The sequence below is a fragment of the Dermacentor silvarum genome, chromosome 4, assembly GCF_013339745.2.
Source record: "Dermacentor silvarum isolate Dsil-2018 chromosome 4, BIME_Dsil_1.4, whole genome shotgun sequence".
Classification (NCBI taxonomy): Eukaryota; Metazoa; Arthropoda; class Arachnida; order Ixodida; family Ixodidae; genus Dermacentor; species Dermacentor silvarum.
Window position 1 is genome coordinate 112,740,219 of NC_051157.2, and position 13,206 is coordinate 112,753,424.

The 13,206-nt window shown below is 48.8% G+C and overlaps 2 protein-coding genes across 2 annotated transcripts in view; both read right to left on the reverse strand.

Annotated features, from left to right (window-relative positions):
* On the reverse strand, window positions 1-1,625 carry LOC125945001 (uncharacterized). The gene is given in 2 exon segments (XM_049666520.1): window positions 1-762; window positions 764-1,625. Coding segments are annotated over 2 exon segments (1,311 nt in total). The 5' UTR covers window positions 1,313-1,625.
* The window catches only part of LOC125945003 (uncharacterized), a 26,823-nt gene continuing 14,942 nt past the window's right edge, over window positions 1,326-13,206 (reverse strand). Inside the window, exon 3 of the mRNA XM_049666521.1 lies at window positions 1,326-1,604. Within this exon, the coding sequence (XP_049522478.1) occupies window positions 1,326-1,604 (279 nt within the window). The remainder of the gene's footprint in view (window positions 1,605-13,206) is intronic.

A 13,206-nucleotide genomic window follows, 5' to 3' on the forward strand; every position in this document is an offset into this window, starting at 1 on the left:
TCAAACCTGCCATTCGAGAGTGCGGCGGCAGTTACAATATTTCCGAAGCCAGGGCGCGTGCACGCAGTAGGAATGTACCTTGTACTTGTCACAACGGTTGACATCCTTCAGCTCAATGCGGTAGTCACCGTTAACCCCCACGAGGCCTTCAAAGACAACGTTGCCCGGCGACAGCTTGACGGCGACCAAGTAATCACTCGTGTTCTTTTCAAGCTGAGCCGGTGTCGCCTGCAGCGAAGTCACGTCCATGACTCGGAGGAGTCGGTACACGGCGCAGTTACGCGATGCGCGCGCTAACACTCCGTTTACATGCGCAACAAGCCGATCAGCCAATGCCCTGGCCAGCGCACCGGATACAGCACCAGCGTCCCGCACACTGCACGCGCACCACTGAGGCTGGATGGACGCGTCGCTGCACGTCCTCTCGCCCGGTATCTCGTGAAACAAGCTGAGTCCGTACGCAGTACGCGGTCGCTTGAGGACGGGATAGTCGAGAAGCTCGGCGAGCGTCGCGTGCAGGTCAAAGGGCGTCGTCAGGCGGCGCTGGTTGACATGAAGACTCCGAGCTGCCTCGGGATTCTTGTCAAGGAACCACGGCGGAAAGACGAGGAATGCGAACGGCTGGATGTCTTCGAGCCTTCCGATGTACGTCGTACGCACGCCGCCGGACCGCAATCCGTGGTCGCTGAGGAACACGAGAACCGTGTGGTTGAGCACGCCGGAAGCGTGCACATCATCAAGCAGTCGCCGCACAGGTTCATCCCGCATACGCCGCGTTGTTGAGCCATTCGTGCGTCATTTCGATGAACCAGGCATAGGCGAAGAAAGGTCGCTCAGCCATTACGTTCACGAAGTTTGCAAGGTAGTCCAGCAGCACTTCGGATGGCATTGTGGGTCCCAAGCAGCTTACCCGCAGTTCTTCGTCAGTGTTCTCGGTTAAGTCCTCCATTAGCATGATGACGTGTCGTAGGTAATAGTCAACCGGGGCGCGCCGAAAACCTTTACAGGGGATGCTGCTGAAGAGAGAATACTGCGCCCACTCCTCGAGAAACATGGTCCTGTATACCCGTGCCGCATATTTCCGCCAGATTAACGAGGGACTGAGGTTGTCGTAGAATCCGGCCTGAGCAGCTTTGTCTGCTTCAAAGTCTTTGAGACCTGTAAGGAAGCCCATATGGTTCGGGTAGCTGTTCTCCCCCACTTTGTTATATCCATGAAGTTCAAAAGCGCCGAGTTTCTCCCGCACAAATTTTGCGGTCTCCGGAAGGTGCCTGTCAAAGTTCAGGTGCGACACCGAGCCTAAACCAAGCATTAGAACGCTGAGATTATGGGGCGTAGCTCTTCGTGCCCGTCCGCAGCGCTTCTCGACGTTCTTCTTGATAAGCGGGTTCAGAAGAAACTGTTTGTGAAAAGGCCTCCCCGGGGACTTCTTCGTGACACCATTCTACGAATACAAACTCCTCTTTCAGTGCCTTGTCGAAGGACAGTGTTGTTCTGGGCCCGAACAGATACACTCTGTCTGGAACATTCAGAGAATCATTTCGGTAGATTTCCCTGTAGAAGCACGTGAGTTCTTCGGGAAGGACTCCGTGTTCCTCCAGTTTCTGCGAAAGAATAGCTGGGAAACCAGACCTGCAAAATAAAAAAAAATCCTTTGTGTTTCATGAAAGAAAAATTTTGTTGATGCTGAATGCATCTGAATTGCGAAGTAGAAGGCTTCGAAAATGAAGACAGCCAAGCAAAGTTTCTGGTTCTCTTCACTTTTTTAAATATATTTTTCATCGACAAGGTATGCGCGCGTGCTGCAAAACGATCCGCCGACACGGTATTTTCGTGTTGACCTCTTGCGTTCTGCATTAAATGTTTTAAGACGCGTTTCGGCAGTAGGTATGATGACTTGCAACGGGAAATCACTTTTTGGTTGTCGCGTACATTGACCTAGCTGGCTTGCATCGAAATTACGAGAATATTGCGTCTTTGGTGTCTGAGACATGTATCCCAGTGCGATGATTTGCTTTACTAGTATTGACACCACCAAAAATAGGGTGGAAGGCGTACATCTCCTAATGTTTCGTGTATATATTTACGTGAAGGTGTCGCCGCACAATGTCCTCAGGTTCCTTAGAGGTCAATTGAAGCCCTTTGTGCGCGAGCAGTAACGCCTAAATGAGCAAATTGCTTGTGGTTTTGGTAGATTGTGGTGTAGAAGACACCACAATCTACCAAAACTTGGATTTGTTACTTGTACCAAAACTTAGACTTGTGTCCACTGTTGCTGGACACAAGTCGCAAAAGACTGATACTATGCTGTTTCTATTCAATTGCGTTCACTATATACCGGTAAAAACAGCTCTGAATTTCTAGCATAAGTAGACATCTCCATAAGCGGAATGTCTTTAGAAACTTCGAGAATCCAGTTTTACACAAACTCTTAATCTTAATGATCCCTTAAACGTCAATGGGCTCTTAGACAGGAAGCAAAACTTAATTTTATAAAAGAGGTGGAACGTGATTTTTTATTGTATATCTGTGATGAACACGAAACAATGAGACACACGTACAGGGCACGGGGTTCTTCGTAATTCAACAGGACATTCAAAGTAAGGCGTGCATTGGGTCTAGTTGGGATAGTATAATTATAATACAGCTGCTGCTAAGTTAAGACAAACACACGACATGAACGCGAGCACAGATGATGACAGCGCTTCTGTCAGCTGATTTATTAGCAACGAGAGCAGGTGGAATCAAATCGTGAACAGAAATGTCCCGTGCGCAAAGAACTACGAGCAGTACGTGAAATATGGGCAAATCAAAATGAAAAAAAAAATAAAGCTCCTAGACAAAACTATCACTGACATGCGTACGTGATGCTTGACACATGAGGCATTATCAATTATCACCTTGCTTAGGCTCTACTTATTGGAACCGACTACGCTCCCCTTGCGTACGTTCCCGATTTTTGCTAGCCGCCCGGAAAAACCAATTGCCTGTCGGTGAGCGCAATCGGCAGTGAGCTTGCGCATAAACCGTGATTTTTTTTTGTTTTGTTTTTGTTTGATTAGACCTCATTTTTCCAACAACGAGCATGAAATCCGCCGTAAACCTCCGCGATCGCCTCCTCTTGAAATCCAGTAGCGACGCGCGAAAGTACGCTGCGCGCGACAATTCACTGTTGAGCCCGATCAGAATCAGCGAACGGAAGGCGATTGCTTCTCGGTTGGATGTCTTTTTTTAATATTGGCTGTAAAGTTGGGGGTGCGGTCCTTACACGGGTGTGATCCTTGCACGGATTTACACGGTAAGAATCTTCCTTCGTGTAATTAATTGTCTTCTACTTCGCTATCACTAATACTGCTTCGCCTTCCCGGCCAAACTGCACTCTTCTCTTTTTTTTTTTTTAGTACTGTGAGTGCCATTATAAGCGCCGCTGCGCATGACTTTTAAACTTTTATTTATTCTGATTTCGAGTGAATCCGACTTGGCATCATTTCGGTTACTGAGTCAATTCTATATACAAAGTGTTTCAGCGAGCACTTTCAAAAATTTTTAAAGGTTGCCTGTGGCAGAAGAGCGAGCCAATTATCGTCTACTCGAAGAGTCGGACATTACTTGCACAAAAAATTGAAATGCATATTCGATTAATTACCAAAATTAATCAATTAAGTTTTTAGCTAATTATCTTATGCCCCATGTTGCAATTTACAAATTCTAGCCGTGGAATTCGGATCCACTTGGAACTAATTCTCAAGCTGGCACCAGTGTCGAGATATTAATTCTTTGACTTTTTGGAGAAATGCATTGGCGAGCCAGTCACTTTCTAACAAAACGTCGTTTTATGCATCGAAGCACAAAAGTATGAATAGATATATAAATTCTGAGTATAAATATCTGAGTATTAGACACGCCATAGTGGAGGGCTCTGGAATAATTTAGACCACTTGGGGTTATTTGACGTGCGCTTAAATGCAAGTATACCGGTGTTCTAGCATTTCGCCCTCATCGAAATACAGCTGCCGTGACCATGATTTGATTCCGCGACCTCATGCTTAGCCGTCCAACACCATAGCCACTAAGCAACCATGGCGGGTAAGCACAAAAGTAACTTGAACGCCAATGCATTTCTCCGCAATGTTCGGGAATTAATATCTCGAAACTGGTGCCATCCTAGAATTATTCCCAGTGCATCCGCCTTGCGAACTCCACGACTAAAATTTGTAAATTGCAACATGGGTCATAAGTTAATATGTTAAAAACCTAACTGGTGAATTTTTGTTGATTAGTCTAATATGAATTTCAATTTTTTGTCAAAGTATTGTCCGCCTCTTCTAGTAGACCAGCTCATGAACTAGAATTGCGCTATCTGCCACACGCAACCTTCAAAAATTTTTTGAAAGTGTTTGCTGAAACACTCCGCATTTATTTCCTCTGCATGCAAGAGACGATGTTTTCATCCCTAATGCGTAAATATAAATAATTAGACAAGCTTTTCTTTCTTTTTTTTGTCGCCAGTCGTTAGCATTCCGTACTGGAAAGAGAATCAATATTGAGACACATACCACTCACGTGCTTTTCACACGCCATTGATTGAAGACTCTGCCGAAGGGGTCTCAAAAAGTCTGCAGGTTTTTCTCAGGATCACAAAAGCACGCAAAGTAATTTGAAGGGAGGTGAACATACATAAACATATTCATTTTCTAGGCATAGGCCTATTTAGTTGGCTAGCTCGTTCTCTTTAAAAAATATAATAAACTTTGTCCTGCGTATATATTGAAATATATTGTGTCTGTGCATGGTGTTCTCAGCGGAAACTTAAAAAAAATGTTGAAGTGAGGAAACATGGATGAGCTAGCCGCCGCTGGTGCTTCTAATGCGCTCGTCCTCCTATTGTCAGGATTTGCCGAAAGAAAGCGAAAATATAGAGTAAAAACCATGCACGTCCGCGCCAACAATGAAGCCGTACGCTTTTACCCACAACAAAAGTGAAAAGGTAGAGGCAACGCAAAAGAATCCTCCAACTATGTGGGCAACAGATCTAGAACTCCGGTAATGACACTGTAGGGGCGGGCGGGGGGGGGGGGGGGTAGGCTACAGATCGCCGGGGGGGGGGGGGATCTACCCCCCCCCCCCCCTTCGGGAAACTCCGGCGAGAGCTTGAGCCCCGAAGCCACTTCGTAGTCGGCACCTATGGTGGAGAGAGCATTGCAAGCCGCAACTCGCCGTCGACACCGGGCTGACAGTTCAGATGGTTCTCGTCAAAACGAGGCCACGAGACTACCGTGCAGACCCTGTTGTGCGTGGTGCCGAAATTGGAGCTACTCGATCTTGAGCCACTCCACCAGCTTACGCTGTGACTGTGCTGCGTGTGCTGCGCAGGCCTGTGACTTTTATTGCGATAACAATTATATGGACGCTCCAAAGCAGGCTTCTGCCATCGGCGTCGCCGTCGTCGTCGCCGACGCCGTGAGGTTCCGTATGACGTCAATGGAGATGAAATCGTCGCCGCGCGCCGAACGCTGTATGAGCGAGTGAAAGGGCGCGATGGACGCGCGCGTTCACAGGGAGTGAACTCACGGCGGAGAACAAACGCGCGTTCTGCGCCGTGCTCCCTTAAGGGCTGCAGAAGTAGGCGTCTCTTTCCTCCTTTACAATCACCATATAGGTAGAGCAAACGCGCCTTCTTCCGGCGCGCGAAAGACCGTGGGGGGGGGGGGGGGGCGGAGGGGGAGAGAAGGGAGGCGACGTTTAGCTCCGGCACTAAGTGCATATTTATATAAAAAATCACAGCTTATCCACGGGGTAAATGATGATGAGTGGGCGAAGCTCCGGAGGGAATCATCGGATCTCCCGCTTAAGCGGACGCTAGCACAAACGCGTTAGAAACGTGCAGTACTCTCTAGTAAGGGGGAGCGGCCACAGCGTCTTACGCAGCCATTTACACATGCCGGAACGTGCACCGCGTTTGCCGACGCCATCACATGACTGCTGAGAGAGTATACCCCCCGTATTCATAAACGCTCCTCGACTTGAACTTGACTTGCCACCGCCTTGGGCAGTGCGTTCGAAACGCGTTGAAGGTAAGGCGGAGAAGCCACAGCGTCTTACACCAGCTTCTTACACGGGCCCTAACGCGCTAGCACAAACGCGTTATAAACGCGCTAGAAACGCGGCCTTTCGTTAATGTTGGGTATTTATTGCCATCGTGGTGCGTGTGTCTATGTGCGCTTCATGGCGTAATGGGCTAACGCCGCGCGCTCGGAAGCGAGGGGTCCCTGGTTCGATTCCGCGCTACGGACACAACTTCGGAATTCTCATTTTTCTCAGACTGGTTACACACTACTACTACGACGACGGGGACGGAACGGGTGCCGCTATAAGGAGCTTCGCTCCTAAAACGTTCTGAGGCGAGAAGGTGGTAAAGACTTCCGACGCTGCTCGACGAGTGTCCCGTTCTGATGTCGAAAACCTCCGAGCCGCCCCCACAGGCTCCGGCAACAGTCACCAACGCCGCACGTGTTTCGTGCGAACGCGGGCAAAACGCCGACGGCGTCGACAACATTTCTGCGTGTTGCCGGTGCTGCTGCATGTCCAACTTTATACAGCCGATAAAGCTATTATCATTACTCCGTATAGCTCTCTACAAATTTGCTATCGCAATTGATACTTCGCCTTTCGGGTGAAACTGCGACAACTTTTTTTTTTGTCAGAAGTGCGCGTGCTAAGTTTCCCGTGAGGGCTAAGGCTAACTACAGATCATTTCAAGAAGTTTAAGTTCCAACGCCGTGGGGATGGAAATAAATCTCGATTAAAAATTTATAAGTTTGGAGATTAGGAGCGCTACGAGAACCGCACCACAGCTGAACGACATATACAGTATGTCCCAGCTATCACGCAGCACGATTTAAAAAAAGAGGAACGGCGTTACGCGAAGCAAACATAGTGTGTATTGTTTCCAGTATACAGTGGAGTTGCCGCCAATAGTTTTTTCGTTACTGAGATTTATTTAGGTAATTGTAATTAATTATCTAGCTCGAGAAGTAGTGTCATAATTATCAAAGTGTCAATGAGAAAGTTGTAGAGCAACATAAAAAAGTTGTCGCAGTTTCACCTGAAAGGCGAAGCATCAATTGCGATAGCAAATTTGTAGAGAGCTATACGGAGTAATAATGATAGCAGCTTTATCAGCTGTATAAACTTGGACATGCAGCAGCACCGGCAACACGCAGAACTGTTGTCGACGCCGTCGGCGTTTTGCCCGCGTTCACACAAAATGCGTGCGGCGTCGGTGACTGTTGCCGGAGCCTCTGATATAAAAAAAAAATGACAGCAGATCCACGAGGTGAATGATGATGAGTGGGCGAAGCTCCGGAGGGAATCATCGGATCTCCCGCTTAAGGGGACGCTAGCACAAACGCGTTAGAAACGTGCAGTACTCTCTAGTAAGGGGGAGCGGCCACAGCGTCTTACGCAGCCATTTACACATGCCGGAACGTGCACCGCGTTTGCCGACGCTATCACATGACTGCTGAGAGAGTATACCCCCCGTATTCATAAACGCTCCTCGACTTGAACTTGACTTGCCACCGCTTTGGGCAGTGCGTTCGAAACGCGTTGAAGGTAAGGTGGAGAGGCCACAGCGTCTTACACCAGCTTCTTACACGGGCCGTAACGCGCTAGCACAAACTCGTTAGAAACGCGCTAGAAACGCGGCCTTTCGTTAATGTTGGGTATTTATAGCCATCGTGGTGCGTTTGTCCATGTCCGCTTCGTGGCGTAGTGGGCTAACGCCGCGCGCTCGGAAGCGGGGGGTCCCTGGTTCGATTCCGCGCTACGGACACAACTTCGGAATTGTTTTCTCATTTTTCTCAGACTGGTTACACACTACTACTACTACTATGACGGGGACGGAACGGGTGCCGCTATAAGGAGCTTCGCCCCTAATATGCCACGTGCCTATTAGGCATTATATGCCTAATAGGCACGTGGTGCCGCAGCTAAACGTCGCCTACCCCCCCCCCCCCCCCCCACGGCCTGTCGCGCGTCGGAAGAAGGCGCGTTTGCTCTACATATATGGTGACTGTAAAGGAGGAAAGAGACGCCTACTTCTGCAGCCCTTAAGGGAGCACGGCGAAGAACGCGCGTTTGTTCTCCGCCGTGGGTTCACTCCCCGTGAAAGCGCGCGTCCCTCGCTCCCTTTCACTCGCACATACAGCGTTCGGCGGCACGCGGCGACGATTTCATCCCCATTGACGTCATACGGAACCTCACGGCGACGGCGACGGCGACGCCGACGGCAGAAATCTGCTTTGGAGTGTCCATATAATTGCTATCGCAATAAAAACTACCGATACAGCTTTCTGTTGCTCAATACTTGCTACATAAAAGTGTTTTTTCCGAGCATGAAAGAAGCCCGCAAATGCACGCAAAGTGCCTCGAGCGGCCAGTTGCGCGGCAATTCTGCGTGTATTCGCGGGCCAAGGTAAGGTCATCGTGCCAGACCATGCCTGGCAAAGGATGCTCTCACATTAGTACAATTTGTGTGAATAGTAAAATTTCTACGAATATTTTCAAATGTGTGGCATGCTTCACCTGATGGTGAGGAAGTTGGGCTTTCCGGGGCACTTGGCGCGCTCGAAGTGGCGCCGGATGCTTCACGGTCGGGTCGAATGGGTCAAACCGGGGCAACGTGCATCCCACCGTTTGAATGCGGTGGCCTATCGGAACAGGCCGCTCCCATCGGTCGCCAGATGAACGCGAACCTACTGACGATGACAGGGAAGTCCACAGGCAGTGACCAGCGCTGCGCAGAAGGAATGCGCTGAGGGCCCGTACCAGCCGGTAATGCCGCCGCAACATGCGCAGCAACGGCGCGATCGTCATGGCGTTGAAGTGCGCGTGACCGATGTACCAGGAAGCCCTTCGGTGAGCTCGCCCTGCGACGACATAGCGAAGCGGGATACATGAGCGTCATGTCACAATGCATACTGATGGGCCAAGTTGCAATATGAGACATATATTCACGGTCATGTGCTCCATTAGTGTACTCGCGGTCATCATAGGGAGGGCTCGTACGGTGAGCAGCTTTAGAATAAAAATACAAGCCTTATGTGCACTAAGTGCAAGCATTTTACGAGGCACTAGGGTGCACGTCACTAGAATAATTTAAGTTTAACTTTAGGGAATGTCAATGCAAGAAAAACGTAAGAGGACGTTGCACCATCTGATACCTGCTGTCAAATATATACAAATCACGATAGCGCGGCGTAAAACTTTATATAGATAACAGGCCGAAATAAGCCATTAGCAACCTTGCAAGTAGATGTTAGGAACCCGAGACGAGGTAAGGTCTGCCTGCGTTCGTGTCTGGCCTCTTCGTACAGACAAGACCAGCGCTGATCGACACCAAGGCAACAGGTATAATTACGATGCCACTATTGAGAAGAAAAAAACTACTGCATCAGTTCTTGAATACTAACCGATGCTGACCAGGGGCAAACCCCGAGGCCAGGCGAAGAAGCGGACATCACGCAACACTGAATCGCTCAAAAAGACACACATGAAAGTACAAAACGCGAGAAGAAAGAAAGGAAAACAATTATATCTGAGCAAATTATTTAAAACAGCGGAAGGATAATTTACCAAATACTAAAGGGAGGACAGGCCAGGGTTCCAGCGTTCGAAGAAGGCACGAGCAAGAGGTCTGCGAGCTGCTGATGATGATGAACCTCAAGCGTGGCTCGTAACCACTATGGTGCGAAAATTTGGCGGTAGGAAGAAGTGCAATCAAGGATAGTGCTAACAATAAGAAAACGCAAAAAAAGGGAGAAAAGAACAGGAAATATTAGCGCGTAATAATCATTCGCCCTGATTATAAAGTGCGCTTCGCTGCTTTGCACATTTGCCTAATTATTTCGAAAATTGCATAGACCCACTGTGCGTAATAAGTCAGGTGACACTGTCTCTTGCACTTCGTTTCATCATGAGAGGCATGCCCACGTTTACTGTGCCGTAAAACAAGCAAGCATTTTCGCTTTCAGCTAATAAAAATAGTCCCACCAACAAAAGGCCCAACATTCGTCCCTTGCAAATGTGTTTACGACTAGTAGCGAGGCTGTTTTGTTATAGTATCCGTTGGTGTGTCCATGTTCTGTTACTGTAATCAATGCCACTGCTTTTCTGCCATTGTATATAGGTGTTGGGATATGGTCAAGCTGGTCAAGCAGCTTTATTCTAGGTTTTTCTACCCCTATCCTTCATGTACATCCTGCAATATCATCATCATCAGCCGATATTTATTTCCACTGCAGGATGAAGGCCTCTCCCTGCGACACCCCAACCTTCATCCCTCCCATCTACCCCTTCCTCCGAGCGGCTGACCGCCGCAACTACCCTTCACGACCAACGATTAAACCTTGCGGACTTCATCGGCCTAGCGCTGAAGCACGCCGCAAGCGACGCCCTGGACTGAGGGCGTCGATGCATTTTTTTAATCGCAGAATAAAGTGATTTCTCTCTCTCTTTCTCTCTCCAATCCGCCTTTTTCTGTCCCGAGTGCGCATGCGCTGTACCCTAGCGGCAAGCGGCGAAAACGTTTTAACGCCCACCATTAACGCCCGTATCACGTTTGTCCCAATGAACGTGTGATTAGCAAACAAGTTGACGACGTGCTTCGGCGCGAAGTAATTTGACCTTCGAAAAGTTCGTGGGCTTCTCCTGTCGTCCTTGTTACAAAGAAGGACGGCTCCGTAAGGTTTTGCGTTGATCATCACCGGATCAACAAGAATATTAGCAAGGATGTGTATCCCCTGCCACGCATAGACGACACAATTGACTGCCTACAACGAGCCGAATTCTTTTCATCTCTCGATTTGCGCTCAGGGTATTGGCAAGTGCCCATGGAAGAAGTCGATCAGCGGAAAACAGCCTTCATCACGCCCGACGGCTTGTACGAGTCTAACGTCACTTGTTTCGGACTTTCTAATGTGCCAGCGACATTTGAGCGCACGATGGACACAGTTCTGCAAGGCTTAAAGTGGAACACATGTTTGTGCTATTTTGACGACGTTGTAGTTATCGCTCCGGACTTCACCACGCACCTCGAACGCCTCTGGCTTGTTTTGACGTGTTTATCAAACGCCGGCCTACAATTCAATTTAGAAAAGTGCCCATTTGCTAGACGGCACCTAACGATACTTGGCTATGTCGTATCCAAGGATGGAATTCTCCCCGACCCCGACAAACTTCGCGCCGTTGCCGAATTCCCCAAGCCAACGTCCATCGAAGAATTGCTCAGTTACATTGGTCTGTGCTCCTACTTCAGACGCTTCATGAGGAAGTTCGCCGCCATCCGGTCGCCCCTGACGAAGCTAGTAGGGAGCAACGGGCTCTTGGTCACGAGAGTGCGACGAGGCGTTCACGAACCTTCGTCGTTTGCTGACGTCCCCCGCGCGTGGACTTTATACGGAACCTCATGACGACGGCGACGACGACGGCATAAATTCGCCTAGAGCGTCCATACAATTGCTATCGCAATAATAAAAAAAGGAAGGACACTTTATTGCATGACGAATCTAGCGCGAGTCTTCCCCTCGTGTGGAGATGGCGCTCAACGGTGGAGGATTGGCGACGGGTGTAATTGGCCCCTGAATGTGGCGAATGTGGCGCACAAGGAGGAGCCACAGAGTCTGTCACAAGTGTTCCAGTGGTGCGGCCAAGCTCGTCCAGGGGTAAAGCATGGACGAGGGGTTGTTGGCGCGTGTGATGATGTGGGGTGAGGAGAGGGCGCGTGGACATTCCCAGTACGCGTGTACCATACTAGGACGCTGCCCTGACAGGTGGGGTCGCCTGGACTACGCTGAATGCGATGAATGATTGCATCATTAGGGAGTTTGTGATTGCCGGATGAGAGGTTCTTTTGCTCCTGAAAAGAGATATGAGGGAGTCCGTAGTAGCATGCGGGATTCGCGCGCCTCAGTTGAGTCGAGCGCGGCGTTGCTTGCAGTGCTAAGCTCGACAACCTTTATGGGATAGATTTCTGTCCATCCGAGTTGGATGTAAATTATGTGGACGCGAGCTATGTCGTGACAGCCTGAAATCCATTCCAAGAGGACCCGGAGGTTTGTATGAGGTGACATGTGGGTGTTTAAATGAGCACGAAGGTGCCCCTGAACAGAATATTACGCGAGATTTCGGAGCACGTCCTGGCTGTTGGATCATATACGGCAATTGTGTCGGTGTAATGTGCGGATTTGCATATTGCATCTGCAATGACCGCAAGTTTAAGCTCCCTTAATTTTCATACTTATGCACTACACCGCTTACAAGCTAGACCGAAATGCAAACACCAAATCAGGCACATGCACAGTAGAAGACGTTTAACCCAGCGATGTCACGACGACGAAGTCGGCGTATGTTGTCGGCGAGGGACGAGCTTCTTTAAATGTACCGGCTGCTTCCTAGCCGATCCCCGGTTGCGAGTATGGGCCATAGCACGAAAATAGTCATCATGATCAATAACGTCGCGCTCATCTGAAGAAGCTAATAAGTGGTCGCATGAGAGAAGTATACGTGCGATTGTGGTCTAACGGTTAGAGGATTGCGCTGCGGAGCCGAAGTTCGAATCCCGCTACCAGGAGCTTATCTTTGTTTTTTTCTTTCTTTATGTTTTTTTTCTTTCTTTTTGGGAGTGTAAATCTACTCGGCGGGTCCCCTACAGCGACCGAACGACCGACCAATCCAGGCAAAACCACAGAATGGTAGGCATAGAAAGTTTCGCATTATTATTGCCACCGAAATGCGGATGAAACCAACAGCAAACCATAGCAGCAGTCGCGCCAAGTACAAACCGAACGAGCTTGCGAACACGCAAAACATGCTTGACGCGCCAAAAGCATTTACCAGGTCACAATATAAATAACACTGGTAGATAGTTCGGAGCCTCAAGCTTTTTTCGTTATGCTTATAAACTGCTCTAAATATTCCTCTAATGTATTTTCTTGAATAATGCAATGCTTTCTTTAATTTGTGCGACTACCGCATGATTCATGGCCAATTACCTGAAATAGCTTGAGTGGGTATTGCCATTTCAAGAACCACCAACTTAAGGTTTTTCTTTTGTGTGTGTGGGTGTGTGTGTGGATAATATTCAATGATGTATTAAGCACGTGTTAGTTTATAAATTCGCAACGTTTCGCACTGCAAATGTAAGAT